The sequence below is a fragment of the Meleagris gallopavo genome, unplaced genomic scaffold, assembly GCF_000146605.3.
Source record: "Meleagris gallopavo isolate NT-WF06-2002-E0010 breed Aviagen turkey brand Nicholas breeding stock unplaced genomic scaffold, Turkey_5.1 ChrUn_random_7182001874166, whole genome shotgun sequence".
In the NCBI taxonomy this organism is placed as follows: domain Eukaryota; kingdom Metazoa; phylum Chordata; class Aves; order Galliformes; family Phasianidae; genus Meleagris; species Meleagris gallopavo.
Genome location: NW_011138804.1, coordinates 1 through 17,618, shown reverse-complemented (window position 1 = coordinate 17,618; position 17,618 = coordinate 1). Strand labels below are relative to the sequence as shown.

Here is a 17,618-nt window from a genome sequence, read left to right as displayed (position 1 = left end):
TTTTTTTAATGTTTGTTTGTTTTAAGAACCTGATGGTTTGGATGAATTCTTTCATCAATTTCTGAGTAGTTTTAATGTTCAGACTTACAGAAGAGATACAGAATAAATTCAGTGTCTGCTAATGATAAGTCTAATCATAAGTCTAAATAAAAGAAAACTTTTCTCTGCTGTACTTGAACTGTATTTGAACTGCTACCCAGAAACCAAATACAGCAATTTGCATACAAACATAAATGTTTTGGATATGTAAAATTGGGAGCTAGCCCTCAGAAAGTTTTATTGAAATTTGTATCCAGTCATTGCTGGAAAGTTTTTCATCACTTTTCAAAGAATCATAGAGACTGAAAGGACCTCTGGAGTTCATGAGCAGAGAAAACAAGGCTTGATGTCAAATTGGTTGTGCTTTATATCCATTGCTTTTGTTTCAAACGCTGCATAAGGAAGCTTAACTTGGAAAAAAAAAAATTGCTTCTGTCAGTGACTGTTCTGCAATTGTTTAAACTGAGACTATGAAAAAAATAATTTATTTTTGAAGTCTACTCCCTAGTAAATCCAACTAATAGTTTATGTACATGTGTATGTAAATGTAATGCAAATACACTCATACAAATATCCATAGAAGTCTTTGTGGTTTAATCACTCCTATGTAGTCTTTAAAACTGAATGCTGAGTGTTTGGAGAATTTTTTTTAGGATCTAAGCATCTTGCTTTCTGTTCACAGAAAAAGCACGAGAGCAAATTCAACAAGGTAAGTCTGACAGTGTTTTTTCCTAGTAATTTCTCTCTATAAATACATAATTCTTCAGGAACAACTGAAGGTTGAGCTCAGGAGACATTTGTAGCTGTATGTTTTTGCATAATAAAATTTAAAAAGTCATCAAGTTCCCTTTTATATTATCCATGTAAAGATGAATTCCTAAGAGCATCTGGTTTGATAAGTATTTTTGGTCAGTATTTGAGCTTGCAAATTGCTCTATCAGTGAATTAATATAATTTAATACGTTCTTAATTTGGGATTATTGTTCATGATTGGTTCCAATTTATAAGGAAAAGAAGATTTAAGTTCCAGAGCCTGGAAAAGTAAAAGAAAATATATAGTTTTCTGAACTCTTTATGAAGAATCTAGGAGCTTTGTTATCAGTTAGGACTACACTATACAAATATAAAGCCAGCGAATTGTTTTGACTCTGGACAGCAAGTTTGCTGGGCATGCAAATTATGTCAGAGAGGGAAAATAATTAGTGTTCTAATATTTAATTAAAATCTTTTTCAGACATACATGAACTCAAACATAAACTGGGTAAGAGCATATTTTGACTTCTCTTTGTTATATTGGTTTTGAAGATCGTTAGTTAGAAGAACCCTTTTTTCAATAAAAAGAAAAAAAGGGTCATGAGACTCATGTGCCCATAGTGAAAATGTCTTTCTTTTCCAGATTTTCAATTAATTGAAGATAGTAATAGCAGTTAATAACACCTGGTTTTAGCCAATGGAATTTATATATCTAGTCTAAGCTAATACTCTAGACTCCTTCTACAGTAAATAGACAGGGATGGGTGTCTCCAGCAGACAATTTACCCTATTAGTTTTGATGACCTACTCGTGTGCCTTGCATTTTATTCTGAGCTTAATAGTAGGCCTCATTTCTCTCCAGTGCTGAAATTCTCAGTAAGATTTTGTGAATTTTCGTCTTGAGAAATGAATTTCACTGTTATTTTTGCTTTGTTTCTTTACCCTTCAGAAGAGCAAAAGAGGAGATTTCAAAATGGTAAATTAACTTTTTTTCCCCTACTTTTCTACTTTTTAATATATTTATCTCATTATTCTAATAAAATAGTGATGTTTCATGCAATTTTGAGTAACAGAATTGGAAAACACTCTTAGAATTTATAACTTGCAAAGATTAACTTCCCTCATCCAACCAAAATATAATTTGAATTTTGTGGTATACATGTACATGTGAACATCAAACCTCTTTTTATCTATAGGTGTATACATATACCTACGTGTCTTTATATAAAAGAGCATCTATCTAACTAACTGCAGCTATCTGTATGTAACTATATCTATTTAGATGTTCTACACATACGGACAGATTAGACCCAAACTTAAAGTTTTCTATAATTCTAATGTTCTATAATTCTATGAGCACAGCATAATTCACCTGCTATATTCTTCCTAACTTTTCATGGGCTTTTAATTTTCTTTCTTTGTAGAAAATGAGGATGCAGAGAAAAGAATTGGTAAGGATAATGTTAACTTTGAAAAGTCCTTAAAAATAATTTAAGTTTTGTTTGATCACAAATACTATTTTAGAATTGACTAGTGAAACATTTTGGGAACTTTAAAAGACTGGAGGTCCATCACAGCACTTCCCTCTCTCTTTCACACTTTGAGGCTTAGTTGTCCCTAAAAAAACCAACACAATCTTGGTTTCTGGAATGTCTATTTCCATAGTACGGGAGTATCATTTAAGGAGTCCATCAAAGGTTCAATTTTTTCATTTTTTTTTTCTGTAACTGAGAAAAAATGTCTCTTTCTACTAACTAACTGACGTATTTAAAAAGAGGAATAATATTTATAGAGAGAGACACACATTTATATGCAGTTTGACTCTTGGCTACGTAAAATTTATGTTTAGTGTAGTGTGAAGCATATCCACAGTCCCTGTAAATCCTTACAAGTGGGACATTACGGCTAAGACAATATTCTTGGCTTCCATACTGAGAGATGAAAGCATTCAAGAGTGAGGTGGTTGAAACAGCAGAGAATAGATTTTCTGATGTACCCATCTCTTCCTCCTCACGATGGGCCAAGCCAAGTGCAAGGTCTTGCATCTGGGTTGAGGGAACTTCCACAATCAATACAAGCTGGGGATGTAAGGATGGAGCACAGCCCTGTCAAAAAAAACCTGGGGGTAGTGGTGGATGGCAGCTGGATGTGAGCCAGCAGTGTGCTCTTGCAGCCCAGAAATCCAACTGTATCCTGGGCTGCATCAAAAGCAGCATGACCAGCAGAGTGAGAGAGGGTGATCCTGCCCTTCTGCTCTGTACTGTGAGACCTCACCTGGAGTACTGAGTCCTGCCTGTTTGACAGAACAAGGGGAAACTGTTTCAAAATAAAGGATATTTATATTGGATATAAGGAAAAATTTTTTACAATAAGGGAGGTGAGGTACTGTACAGGTTGCCCAGAGAGGAGGTGGATGCCTTGTCCTTGGAGACAATCAAGGTTAGGTTGGACCAGGCTCTGAACAACCTGATCTAGGTGTAGATGTCCCTGTTCACTGCAGGAGAGTTAGACTAGATGAACTTTAAGGGTCCCTTCCAACACAAACAGTTCTATGATTCTATGACTCTACAGATAGCCCAGGTGACTATCTTGGATTTAGATAACCTCTACTCTGAAGTTACACTAGCATCCTTTCCTGAGTCCTAGGCCAAGTCACACTTAAATAATGTAGTATTGGAAATACTCATATTATCTGAGATTCTACAGGAGAACATTGCCAAACATAGCTATAACATAACTTTCTCTGTTTTTCAGAAAACATCCGGAATGAACTGAGTGAGTTGAAAATAGAAAATGAATTTTGTCACATTTTCAATTATCAAAATATTTAAATCAAAATGGAGCACTGGAACAGGTTATCCAGAAAAGTCATGAAGTCTCCCTCCTTGTAGATGTTCAAAAGTCATCTGTATCCCACAGTATTCTCCAGGAGAAGCTGCAGCACATGGCTTGGAAAAATAGATTCTTTGCTGGGTGAAGAGCTGGTTTGGAAGGCCAGGCGCAGAGAGTGGTGGTGAATGGAGTTAAATCCACCTGGTGACCAATCACAAGTGGTCTTCCCCAGGGGTCAGTACTGGGGCCTGTCCTACTCAGTATCTTTACTGATGACCTGGATGAGGGTGCTGAGTGCACCTTCAGTAAGCTTGCAGATGACACCAAGTTGGCTGGATGTTTTGATCTGCCTGGGGATAGGAAAGCCCTATAGAGACCCAGAGGGATCTGGACAGGCTGATTGCTGGGCTGAGGCGAAAGGGATTCAACAAGATTCAACAAGTTCAACAAGACTGAGTGCCAGGTCCTGCACTTTGGCCACAACAACCCCAGGCAACGCTACAGGATTGGGGCAGGAATGGTTGGAAGGTTGTGTAGAGGAAATGGACCTGGGGGTATTGATCAACACTTGGTTGAACATGAGCCAGCCATGTGTTCAGATGGCCAAGAAGACCGGTGGCATCCTGGCTTGTCTCAGAAACAGCTTTTCCAGCAGGAGCAGGGAAGTGAAGGTAGCAGGGAAATTCTTTACAGAGAGAGTGGTGAGGTACTGGAACAGGCTGTCCAGAGAGGTTGTGGATACCCTGTCCCTGGAGGTGTTCAAGGCCAGATTGGATGGGGCCCTGGGCAATCTGGTCTAGCATTAAATAGGGAGGATGATGGCCCTGCATGTGGCAGGGAGTTTGGAGATTCATGATCCTTGAGGTCCCTTCCAACCCTGTGATTCTGTGATTCTGTGATCAACCTTCTGTACTCAGCACTGGTGAGTCTGTACCTCAAATACTGTGTTCAGTTTTGGGCCCCTCACTACAAGAAAGACACTGAGGCCCTGGAGCATGTCCAGAGAAGGGCAATGAAGCTGTGAGTGGTCTGGAGCACAAGTCTTATGAGGAATGGCTGACGGAACTGGGATTGTTGTTTGGAGAATAGGAGTCTTAAGGGTGATCTTATCACTCTACAACTCCCTGAAGGGAGGTCATGGTGAAGTAGTGAAGCTTCTTCTCCTATGTAACTAGCATCAGGACTAGAGGGAATGGCCTCAGGTTGTGCCTGGGGAGATTCAGGCTGAACGCAAGGAAATACTTATTGAAGAGAGGGCAGGCAGGCACTGGAATGGGCTGCCCAGGGGTGAAAGGGAGTCACCAACTCTGGAGGTGTTCAAGAAACATTTAGATGTTGTACTGAGGGACACGGTTTAGTGAGAAATATTAGTGATATGTGGATGGTGGACTGGATGGTCTAAGAGGTTTTTTCCAACCTTGCTGATTCTATGATTCTATGAGTCTATGGTATGGGCAACCTTCTCTGTTTGAGCACTGGGGTTGTACAGATGGACCCAGTGGTCTGTTCCAACCTCAACCATTCTGTGCTTCTTTGTAACATCTCCAAAATCAGGTATGTTAACACTACAGTAATTTAAATTAACCATTATTTTTCTTTTTTTTTTCTTGCAGAGTTCAGGAAAGCTCGTAGCAACGCAGGTAAGCCAAGACTCACCTGCCATTAACCTCATGTTCTTCCACGCACATACAAATATCTATCATTCGTGCCACAAAAAAATTCACAGGATGTAATAATTTGGGGAAAATATTAATCCTGTTTGTTGAAACAGGCACACAGTCTTTTGTAGGCATCTCCCATTTACACTGTTCTCAAAATCATGAATTGAAATGGATCATTTCTGTTCGTTCCATTTAAGACCTTTTTAAATGTTGTGTGGCTTCAAGAGATTCAGCTTTATGTTCTACTCAAAAAGCAAACTGATGAGTCAATATGAGTGCAGATGGTTTAATTAAGTCACAACGAAACCAGAGAAAAGGCATGTCCCCCTGCAGATTGTTATTCCTATTGAGTTTTTGTCCTAGAAGACTACAGTACATTCCTGGTGTATAAATTTACTTATTTATTTGATTATTTTACTATTTGTCTTCTGTATTATATTCCTTTGACATTTTTGTTTATTTTCCTGAAAATCAGAAATAATTACTTTTTGCTTAATTTTTTTCTTTTTCAAGTTAATATCACTCTGGATCAGAAATGCAAACACCCCAACCTTTGCATCAGTAATGACAACAGGAGGGTAAAGTCCTCAAACAAGACAGAGACAGCCCTCAAGGCGATGGTGGTAGCTACCGAAGGTTTTTCAGACAAAGAACATTACTGGGAAGTGGAGGTGGGGAACCAATCAGAATGGGAGCTGGGAGTGGTGAGTGAGAAAATTAGGGATATGATAATGAACAACACGGAAAATTCTCTCCCAGTGAATAATTTAGTCAGTCTACAGTATTCTCAGGGAAAATACATACTAACTGGTGGGGAGGATGTAAGTGATTGCAAACAGTGCAGTGTGGTGGGTGTTCTCCTGGATCTGGAAAACGCTGAGCTTTCATTCTACAATGTTGAGGAAATGAGCCCTCTTGGATTTGTCTGCTTTGAGTTTACTGGGAGACAATATCCATTCTTCAGTCCAGATTCAAGCGGCGAGTGGCTGGGGGTACGACCTGTAAAACCACAGACCTATGACTCTCTTACTTAGAGTGAAAAAGAGATTAATAAATGAACGATGCAATGAATAAGAGAGGATGCAAAAATGTAGAAGAAGAAAAGAATGTATTTTCATCTTTAAAAACTATGGTTAAGGAAGAAATAGTCCCTGAAGTACTTCAGAGGGAGTCATCTTGCTGTAAGAGCTCATTTTGTAAAAATTGAAACATATCAGGCATTGCAATTGTATTTTATTCTGTCTGGATTAAGAACAAACAAACAAATAATCACAAAATCCTAAGTGCTACATATTTATTTCAGTATTTGTAGTATTTACTGTATATTCATTTTCATCTAACAAACTCAGATATAGTCATTTGTAAACAGTTATATTCAACTGACTGAATGTGGAAGCATAATGCATTTTGAACTCATGTATATGTAGCTAGAATTAAACGATCTAATTTGCACCTTCAATTCAAATTGTGGCTAAGCCAGCATTAAAACAGAACAAAACAAAACAAAAAAACTATCTAAGTTCTAATACTTTTGCTCAGCTTAAAACTCTCCTACATAAAATTTTATTGAGTAACTGGAAGAAAATCAGGACACTGAATTGGTGACATGATACATGTCCAGGTACAACATGGCCCAACTACTCAAAGTGACCAGTGCCTCGAAAAATTGTCCAACTGATAAATGAAAGGCATGAAAATAAAGGGATGGGAAAAACTGATGAGTGTGGTGTGAGCTGTTTTCCTGAAAATGGCTGAACATAGAATGGCTTGAGTTGGAAAGGATCTTAAAGATCATCTACGTAAGTCACTCTGAAAGTAATACCTCCTATTTATTTCCGTGGAAACTACAACAGCTACAAAGAACACAATAACACTCTTTGATAGAGTAAATTCTCAGCAACAAAACACTATTTTTCAATATAGTCAGCACCATTAGCTTTGCATTTTTGCCAGCAATGATCAAGAGCCTTCATGCTGTGTTAATAAAATCTGCAGCAGCGGAGGTGATCACTGCTTCACAGCTGCTATGGAGGTGTTGTTGAAATGCATCATCTACTGCTTCCCTGTGCTCACATTCACCATTTGGTCTCCATAAACATTCATCAAGTGTTGATAAATGTCAGAGAGTGCAATTTTTTTCTGCATGGAGGAATTACACACCTTCACTTCATGAGCACTTCCATGTCAGAAGTCATTTTGTCAGACTGACCCTCTGCTGCCATCTGTCGTATGACAACAAAATTGAATGGAATATTGGCAGGAATGTTCAACCTCTACTACCGTCCCACCAACATCTGCCTCTGACACTGTGGGTCAACATAATAAGTAGAAGGCATTACTTTAGGAGCAGCTACCTTAGTTCCAATGTCCACAGGCTGATGGAAAATGATGAATTCAATCAACTACTCCCACAGTAAACTTCCTCAAAAAATCTCCAAGATAAAAGCTGAATCAGAAACTTTTTCCCACGGACAGAAAACACCGTGAACTTGATCGCTGAGGTTAGCTGCTTCAGAGGAGCTGCCATATAGGAGGAGGGCTAGCACTTAGTACTTAACAGGTCACTTAATGGGCCATTGCCCTCTGGACACACCGAGGTGCAGCCATGGTCACCACACGGCAGTGAGCTGTTGCTAAAAGGGATGTGGAGACTCAGACAGGAAGCATGAATATCCATACCACAGTTCAGGTCTCAGGATGCAGAGAATGCCTGGCCCTGTCACTGCTACAGGAGGGCATCTGGGATACCAACTGTATGTGGTGTGAGCAGGTGGATGATCTGCTCAGCCTGGTGGTAAAGCTAAAGTAGGAAGTAGAAAGGCTGAGAAGCATCTGGGATTGTGGGAAGGGGATCAACTGGTGGAGTCGCACTCTGCCATCCCTACGGGAAGGGCATGGGGGAGATGCTCCTCAAGCAATGGGGGATCATCTGCCCACTCACAGTCAGGTAGGAAGAGGCGACCTCAAAGACCAGCGATGGAAACAAGTCCCTGTTTAGGGCAGCAAGCTGACTGCCCCTCAGCCTGTCCCACCTTCCCAGGTGTCCTTACATAACAGGTATGAAGCTCTGGAGCTGGAGGTACTGGGGGATGCGGATGTTGGTGAAAGTCCATCCATGCAAGAGAGGTTGCCCAAGGCCCAAGGCCCAAGGCTAGTCAGTCTGCTCCCTGTTTTGCTACAACGTAAGTCAGGAAAAAAAGAAAGGTTGTTGTCATAGGGAACTCCCTTGTGAGGGGAACCAAGGAACTGATATGCCACTTGGATCCATCCCAGAGGGATGTGTGCTGCCTGCCTGGTGCCTGGGTGAGAGATGTCACCAGGAACATCACTCAACTCATTAAGCCCTCTGATTATTATCCATTACTGGTTTTCCACATCAGAAATGAAGAGGTGGGCAAAAGAAGTTCTCGGGCAATCAAAAGGGACTTCAGGGCTCTGGAAAGACTTCTGAAAGGATTGGTAGTGCAAATTGTGTTCACCTCTGTCCTCTCAGTTAGTGACTAGGATCCGCACAAAAGGAGGAGGGCGGACATGCTGAACAAATGGCTTTGCGAATGGTGTCGCACTCAGGGCTTTGGGATGCATTGTCATATAATGGCTTGGGATGCAGCCTTGAGAAAGGGGAAATGCTGACTGCAGATGAGAGCCGACTGACTATAAGGGCCACAAATATTCTTGGGAACAAGGTGGCTGGGCTGGTTACCAGGGCTTTAAACTAGATATGATGGGGGAAAGGGGTGTACTAGATGACAGAGAAGTGCATGGGAACGCTGTCACCTTGGGAGACAGTAAGGAAAAACCCCAGACTTGTCCTGGAGGTACTAGGGAGGGCTCCTCTGAGAAGGTAACGAGGCCAATAGCTATGCACGTACATTTACAAAACAAGTGAGAAGAAAAACACAAAATACCAACCAACTTTCCTCTGCAAAAAAGGTGATGCACAGAGCAATTGCTCACCACCTTGTGACCAATGGCCAGTCGGTCTCTGAGCAGCTCCAGCCCCCCAGCCAACACCCCCCAGTGTTACTGATCACCAAGATGTTCTATGGTATGAAATACCCCTTTGGCCAGTTTAGGTCAACTGTTCCCATTTTGTACCCTCCCAACACCTTGTGCTTCCCCCGCTCATTGCTGCAGGACAGTGAGAGAAGTTGAAATGTCTTTGACCCAATGTAAGCACTGTTCTGCAGCAACAAAAACACTGGTGTTGTATCACCATTATTCACATCCTAATTCCAAAACACAGAACCGTATCAGCTACCACGAGCTCTCACCTGAGTCCCCTTGGCTACTAGATCCTTGCCAAAAGCACACAACACACAGAAAGAAAATCTTGTTTGTTTTGTCTTTTTAACTTAATTCGATTTTTTTAAAAATTTAATTATCGGTTACATTGCAGCCATCTTGATTTCCTTTTCCAACAAGTGAGAGGCATTTCTTTATCGTTTTCCTATTTGCAAGGAATTGCTCCACCTACTTCAGCCTCTGACTTGAGACATTTTCTTTCTTCCTGGTATTTTTTTTTTTTTTCCAACAACTGGTCTAGAGGGCTGCTGATAGGTAAGAGCACGAGACTTTTTAATGCTAGAAAAGACACATAATGAATACAGCAAGATAATATAACTTTGCCTAGGAATATAATTTTGGCTAGGAATGTTCTATTTACTACTTCACAAGAGACTTGTTGGGAGTGCAGTACTGATAAGGACTAAAGTGGAGGACATCTTAACAAAATTCAAGAGTGAGTATCTGATAACTAAGCCTCAGAATATTTATATAAGTTAATAGACTGTCGTTGTGAGACTTATACTGCAGCTTTATTTCATTGGACTACCACCACTCTGGAAATACATATAAACTTTGCTAGGAATTCGTAAGCACAAACTTGTAGTCGGAATGTGGGTCATTGTGCTTGTCTATATATAGTTAATCATTTTTAGCATGCAGCTGTGTACAGTTTTGGTGCTCGGTGAAACAACGTGAAGGAATTAATTGGGAATGCGTTATTCTGACATGCTTTTTGGTTGATCAGAATCCTCAGTGGTGTTGTGGATATTTGCACTGTCTCTTTTTCTCCTCTGTGCATTGAAGTTGAAGTCTGTACTCTTAGGAGTAATGGTGTATACCTCTGGTGCTTCCTTACAACACTCAGCTTTATTGCCCTAACGTACTTTTATTACACTTCAGCACTTCACTCACACTTTTCACTGAAAGAGAACAACTCATTGCAGTAAAGATAGATTGCAGGTGCAAGATAACACAACCATAGATATAGGGAGTGGGGTATGCTGGGAGATGGGGTGATGGGCTTAGACTATGAGAGGAGCTGTAAGAAGGGAGTGGCTGGTGGTAGTTCAGTCACCACTGGCACCTTGCTCTGAGAATCTTGCACCAGAATGTGACACACCACTGCAGAATCAGTGTAGGTAAGGAAGCATGAAGCACAGCACATTTTTGTAAATGAAGCCAACACGAGCATTTGATGCATTGCAGCCCATGCACAGCACAGTGTAAGAACAGGACTGGCAGTGAGCTTCAGTCTGGGTTCAAGGTCTGCCCAGGGCTCAAGCTACCTGCAGCACAGGTCCAAGGTCTGTCAAGAAGGGAGAGCTCAGAACAGGGCTGCAATCCATGGTACATGCTTGAATCTCCAAGAGCAATGGGCACAAAGCAAGGCTGGAGGGGAGGGTGCTCAGGGTCGTTAAGGCTTCTTATTGCGCTTAAGACACTGACAGTGACAAAACTGAGAGCACCATGTGACCAACGCAATTCTTAGTGCCAAAAAGAACCCCAGGGATTACAGTATGCAGCCAGATGGAGGGTATTGAGAGTCTGTCTGTGCTGCCCATCTTGTTCATGTATTTCCTCCTAGGATAGTACAGAGCTGCAAGAATGCCTTCAGCAGAGAGAGAACAGTGAGTCTGTAGTTTATGCCAAACTAAGATCATCATCAGCTACCATGAGGGAAAAACTCCATGTGTTCTAAGGGCTGTATATTTTGTTTGCACTATTTAGAAGCAAAAAAGTATTTCCTGCTTGAAGTTGCCTCAGGACAAGTAGTTGTTCTGTAAAGCAGTTCTGTGATTGAGAAGTTCATGCCTGACAAAGGAAAAGTCATTTTCAGGTGGCCTAAATGCTTTGCCATTCTTAGGCCAAGAAGGAAAATACAACAATATTTCATCAGATTTTATATCTTCTTTTCCATCCTGTGTATGTTTCTTTCTTGAGTATTGCTTCTTTATTGTCTGTTGGAAAATGGTGGAACTGAGGAGGTGGGAAAGGCCCAAATGAGTCTTAAGGAATTTTCTTTACTCAAGTTGTCAGTTGAAACCACACATTTCGCACTTTGGATGAATATCATCAAAAGATGTACTGAATATTTCCACTCTGCATGCTAAAGAGCAATGAAGACCTCAATGCCTTGCTAAAGAAAGTGCTTCTGTTCAAGGAAGGTCTGTTTGCTTACGTTTTGTTCCTCTCAGGAATTCTTATTTTTTCTCATATCAGGTCAGCCTTTTCCAGGAGGATTATAAACAACTTGCCCAACATGACATTTTGGGAAGTTCTATCGAGTATGCGCCTAAGAAATATGAGGGAAGTCCTGTTCTTGAGTATTCCAACATGTTTTTTTATTGCAGTGTGGTTTACAGGTAAGACAAAATGTATGCTATCCAGTGATTCAATTTAGCTGTAGAATATAAATAAGTACGATATGTAAGATCAGTAGCAGGCAGTGAAATAAAGAGAGCAGAATCCATGGAGTAGGCTGGAACTGAGTTCTAGTTCCAGTTTCTCTCAGTTTCTCCCAGTTTCTCTCAGTTTCTCTCTCTCTCTCTCTCTCTCCCTCAAAAAAAGAAAAAAAAAAAAAGAATAGAAAGGCATCTTCTATTTTCCTGCATAATAAAAGTGGGTGTCATCAAGCTAAATATCTCTTCTGTGGACTACCTTAGTTGCTGATCACTAGAGGATTGTTGTCCAGGGTGAAAAGCCCCTTGTGGAAAGACAATAACCGAAATCTAACTTTGGTGTAGGCATATGCTTCCAATGGGATATTACCTTCATTTCTGTGCCACCTTTACATTATTTATTTTAAACCCATGTCTGGTTCTTTCTGGTCAGGAGTTAGCTAGAGTTTAAACCGTTGATTTGAACCACGTTAAAACTTGCTGTGATGAAGTTTCTGAGGTAGGTCTCCAAATGATTCTTTCAAGGGATAAGGAAAGATCAAGACTGTTACCGTTCCAGCCCCAGTTTGCTTGCCAACACACACACTGCTGATGCATCCACCTGGAAATGTCCTAGAGCATCCTGCAATACCAAACCAAAATTCTGCTTATTACTTTGGCACAACATCTTAGTGTACAGTTCAGCGCCAGTTATCCTGAGATATCACACCTGCACTTCATATCACATTCCCATTTTCTGATGGAATAAATGTAATGTAGATCTGTCTGACACAATCTAGACCAGGGCTTGGAACAACACTGGCCATCTCAAATGATGGAAGAAACTTCAGTCCGTCTCTGGGTTCTCAGGGAGCAAAAGTAGGTGTGTTGTTGTAACACAGACATGGAAAAGGTACAGTCAGTCTCTCACAGGTCCCATAGACAGACTGAGTGAACAACAAAAACCTGTACAGATTGCTTTCAGGGTGTGAAGATTGTTGCACAGGTCTTTGCACCTCGTGTTGGTAATTTGCTCGCTGGTCACTGATCTTTCAATTATAATCCTCCCAGTAATTGTCTGCCTGAAAAAAATTCCTGTCCCAGATGCTCCTGTTTTCCAGGACTATCTAACATGACTGACATGAGTAAAACCTGGAAACGTGGAAATTCTTACGTGTGTATGTGGCTTAAAGAGATCCTAACATTGACTCAAAACTCTCCTTATCATTGAAGGGGACTGAAGAATTCTAGCCTAGGAAGCACATTTTTGTATTGGATTAACCTAATGCCAAGACTTTTTGTCTCATTTTTCCATCCACAGAATGATTATATTTTCAGAGAAAATCAGTGCTCCCACTTTTTCCTTGCAGGTGAAGTTTCTATCACCATCACCGTTGATCCTTCAGTTGCCCTTGTTGGTGAACAAGTAACTCTGTTTTGCCAGATGACTCCCAGAATCCCCTCCAACGCAAGCGTGCTTTGGTACAAAGAGGAAAAGGGAAGAGATGCTCCACTCTACTCTTCCTCCAGCCTCGATGGGGAGGTGGAGCAGTGCCAGGATGAAGAACAGTGCAGGATTAAAGGGCGCTGGGAGAGAAGAAGATTTCTCCTGACTATCCAAAAAGTGCAAATAGCTGACAGGGGGGTCTACATTTGTGTTGTGAGTGGCAATGCTGTCTCCCAGGAGGCTGTCACTTACCTTGATATTATAGGTAAGCAGGGAGATTGCTATGACCATGCTTAGTTCAGTTCCCATCAGGACTCTTTTGCTTTGTCTGTACCTTGCTCAGCAGTTGAGATCTTCCCCACAGTGAATTAAGGCAAGACATGCTGGAAAACCTTGCTTCAGGTCTGACTGTCTAAGGTCTGGGTACAGAAGGAGCAAGGTGTTGTGGCTTGTCATGTTGGGAAAACAGTGCAATGGGGAACGGCATTATGATGCTGAGTATTCCTGTATCAGTACTGGTAGGTTTTTGTGCTCTGGGATTATGAATGTTCAACCTCTGCACTTGGGGCAGTTTGACTTCGTAAACTGAAAAACAATCAGAGCCACTAGAAAGGGTACTTACCAATATGCAGTAAACATATTCATCTACCAGCAGCCCCTTTTCTCTCTTCATGAGAAATCTTCCATCATAGAAGACCTATCCCACTTGCAAACCTGGAAATACTTTCCAGAAAACATTTTATTGGGTTCAGTGTCCTATTGGGCAAGTCACACTGGAGCTTAGTTTAGACTGCATGTAAATATCTAGCATTCTAAAATCTGTCACTAGTGTATTCCACATATCTGTAGAATGCATGAAGGTTTTTCCTTTCTCCTTCTCCTTCTCCTTCTCCTTCTCCTTCTCCTTCTCCTTCTCCTTCCTTCCTTCCTTCCTCCCTTCCTTCCTTCCTTCCTTCCTTCCTATTTATTCATACATTCATTCATTTACTTTTATTTTATTTATGAACCTGCCATCTGCTATTTTTTTACTGGACAAGACAGAGAACAATTCCTTATTATTCTTTCACTCCCTACCGTTCTTTTTTAATTGGTCTGTATTACATCCCCTCTCAGTAACATGGAGACTCCCCTGTTTTCTCAATTTTTCATATAGTCTTCCTGACTTTTCACCATTCCATTTCCCTGTGGTTCACTATGTGTGGTGTGGCACTATGGTGCTTTTCCTTGTAAGATTCAAACTAAATGACTCTTTTGTCTGGCCATGTATGGTAGTTTCTATGTGCCACGAATATTTGGAGCAATGTATTGACATTTCCAGATTTATTTGCTTGTTTTTTTTTGTTTTTATATATTTTTGTTTTTATATAACTTACTTAGGAGTTATGCAGAGTATTTTTCCTGTCCCTCATTGCAATAATTCCATTACAGCAATAGGGAACAAACCAGCTTTGGTAAAGGATCAGCAAAAGGAGAACTTGTGTCACTACACATGTATTTCAAAAGGATGGTACCCAAAGCCTCAAGTCATTTGGACAACCTATGGAGGAGGCAAAAAAAATGTGGAGATCAAGACCAATATCACCTGGAGTGAGACAGACCTTTTTGTAGTACAAAGCATCATGGCAGTTCCTTGTGATGATGTAGATGTGAAATGTGTCATTACGCTCACCAAAGAAAAGATAAACCAAACTGGTAAGTTCCTAGAATCGTTTGGGTTGGAAGGGACCTTAAAGACCTCATATTCCTAATAACTCTGCTGTGGGCAGGGATGCCACCCACAAATTAAGGGTTTCAGAGGTTTCACTCGTTTTTAACAGTGTGAATGTGTGTGTTGTTTTGTGAGTGCAGGGTTCCTGCGCTCAGGAAACTGGAAAGATAGTGTGATTCCAAAGGAGTCTTCTTTTTTTACTGTAGATGCCACCTCAGTCATGGAGAACAGTGACTGCTTTCCTAATGTCTAGCCACTAATTTCTATTATCTGTGCTGAATTTATTGAAAAACTTTTTGAGAAAATCTGTCTTGGTTCAGGCAGGAAGTTACACGTTTGGAAGTGAAAAAATGAAAATTCTTCCTGTTGCTTCTGAAATTTTTAAAATTAAATGCTCAAAAATCAGATGTGTTTGCTGGCAGATGAAGCAGCAACAAAACTGTGGGTGCTCTTTGAAATCTCTTTCATGTTGTACTTGTTATTTCTGTGTTATGCCCAATGCAAGGGTGATCAGCTGCCTCTGTTACAGGTTCTTTGTATGAAATAATTATGCAAAAGCCAAGCACTGTACGTACTTGTATGTACAAAAGCCAAATGAGAGGTGCCTGTGTAAATCCCAAGGCTATTTCAGATATTCCCCAAGGAGAACATCTATCTTCGTTGACCAAGACAAGCATTCTAGAGGAGAAGTACAATATTTTTGCAATAGAAAGCTCTGATGAGATACGTTGTGGACATCCACCAGCTGACTTGTCAAATAATAGGGAATCCTATCTACACATTGTTCAACAGTCAGGTATGCAGCAATTAAGATTTATTTCTTGTACTTAAATCTTTTCTGTTGGAGAAAGGTGCCTTCTTTTCACATTATCCTACCCTATTAAGAAGGATGGGCCTAGATGCTGTGAATTATTTCACCCTGTTTCCAACAACACTCAACAGCTGACTCAATTCCTACAACTATTTCTCAATAACTTGAGAAAATCAGTGGCTCTACAGCTATGGTATCGCACTACCCAACTTCTGTTTGAAAAGGAAAGAGCACTTAGGGATGCCAGGAAGGCCAGGAAGACAGTGGGTTCCTCAGCTAAGTGCATCTATCCTGTTTCCCACCGTGAATATCAACTTTTCAATGCTGACAGATCTTTTGTATTAAGCTCTTTAAGAATTATTCTGACTGAAAGATGATACTGAGCAGCAAGGCTGGGGCTGAGCTCCCACAGAATCATAGAATCATGAAAGCATTAATATTGGAAAGGGCTGCTCAGGTCATTTTCTGTAAATTCTACTTAGTCATGGCTTTGAAATTCAACTTAAGATAGAGCAATTTTATGGTATCGCTTACAGCAATATTACTCAATTCAGAAATAGTCTGCTAAATAAGCAGGCTCTTGAATAATAGTGGAGACATAATTCCAAAATCAACATTGGTTTAAAAATTCCCAGATATTTCCTTCCTCGTTTATCTCCAGGGTGTTTAAGAAGTGGTAGAATACAAAAACTTCAGTACTAAAGCTTTCTTTAAAATATTTTGTGGTCCTCATCACTCTCCCAGATGAGTAATTATTTTTAAAAATGTTCTTCTGTTCACCATGTCCAAATGGTGCGGATTATATGACTTCCACTGCCACTCTACACCTGTATGATATTGCAAGAATTTATTTGTCATTTAAAAAAAAACACCTGCTTTTTCTCCCTTTTTCAGAAAACCACGACTGGCTCTGGATTCTTTATCTCTTTTGCTTCATTATTGCAATAGGTAAGCTATTCTACCACGCCAGAGCCCCCAGTTTACAATTCATAGCAGAGAACTTTTGATAGTGTTCTCACCCATGATTTCCAACCTTCTACTGCCCTCCCAAGTGGCATAGACATCCTATGTTGGAGATAACTCATTCTTTCCAAGAAACTCACAGCTCTGGATTCCTTCAGGAGAATCTTTTTGTTAATGAATTCACTCAGGAGTGGCTTCAGCCTTCCAAATGTATCCCATAGCTCTCCATCTTCCAAAATCAACATCTTCCCTGATCTTCACAGAACAATATTGTCCTTTGCCTTTCTGGTCCTTTGTGTTTCTAGCACCCAGACATTCTGAAGTTCTCAAATGAAATACCTTTTTCATTGCCTCATCTTTCCTTTTATTGATTTTACTTCCTTTTTATTTATTCTTTTCTGTCTTAGTAATGAATTACAGAAATATTCCTTATTAACTGGGCATCTGTCTGTTAAGATGTCATGAATTGGGTGTCTTTTCACACTATCATTTTTCCTTCCCAATGTATAGAATTCACCAAAATCAATTTTCATGTGGAAATATTTTAATCGAAATTGAAATTATATAGTTTGACAAGCTTACTGTTACCTGGAGAAAAGTAAAAACTGTCTCCTGTGTGCAGCAGAAGAGAGAATATGGTTTCTGCATGTTGAGAATGCCAATGATGCTGAAGAACACTAAGAAAGCCTCTGGGGCATTTTATATGAAGCAAAATCTGCATCATTTTGTATAAATGTGA

The 17,618-nt window shown here is 40.3% G+C and overlaps 2 protein-coding genes across 2 annotated transcripts in view; both read left to right on the top strand.

Annotated features, from left to right (window-relative positions):
* Positions 1–7,012, top strand: part of LOC104916173 (butyrophilin subfamily 2 member A1-like) — a 12,555-nt gene extending 5,543 nt beyond the window's left edge. The window contains exons 6-12 of the mRNA XM_010727168.3: positions 722–748; positions 1,274–1,300; positions 1,742–1,768; positions 2,217–2,243; positions 3,547–3,567; positions 5,238–5,264; positions 5,799–7,012. Coding sequence (XP_010725470.1) covers positions 722–748; positions 1,274–1,300; positions 1,742–1,768; positions 2,217–2,243; positions 3,547–3,567; positions 5,238–5,264; positions 5,799–6,319 — 677 coding nt within the window. The 3' untranslated portion in view covers positions 6,320–7,012. The remainder of the gene's footprint in view (positions 1–721; positions 749–1,273; positions 1,301–1,741; positions 1,769–2,216; positions 2,244–3,546; positions 3,568–5,237; positions 5,265–5,798) is intronic.
* A 2,787-nt stretch (positions 7,013–9,799) lies between these two features.
* LOC104916174 (butyrophilin subfamily 1 member A1-like) lies at positions 9,800–16,923 on the top strand. Its single transcript, XM_031557600.1, has 6 exons — positions 9,800–10,026; positions 11,793–11,935; positions 13,321–13,662; positions 14,826–15,089; positions 15,635–15,901; positions 16,811–16,923. The coding sequence occupies exons 2-6, from the start codon at positions 11,833–11,835 to the stop codon at positions 16,921–16,923; spliced, it is 1,089 nt and encodes a 362-aa protein (XP_031413460.1). The 5' UTR covers positions 9,800–10,026; positions 11,793–11,832.
* The last annotated feature ends 695 nt before the right edge of the window (positions 16,924–17,618 follow it).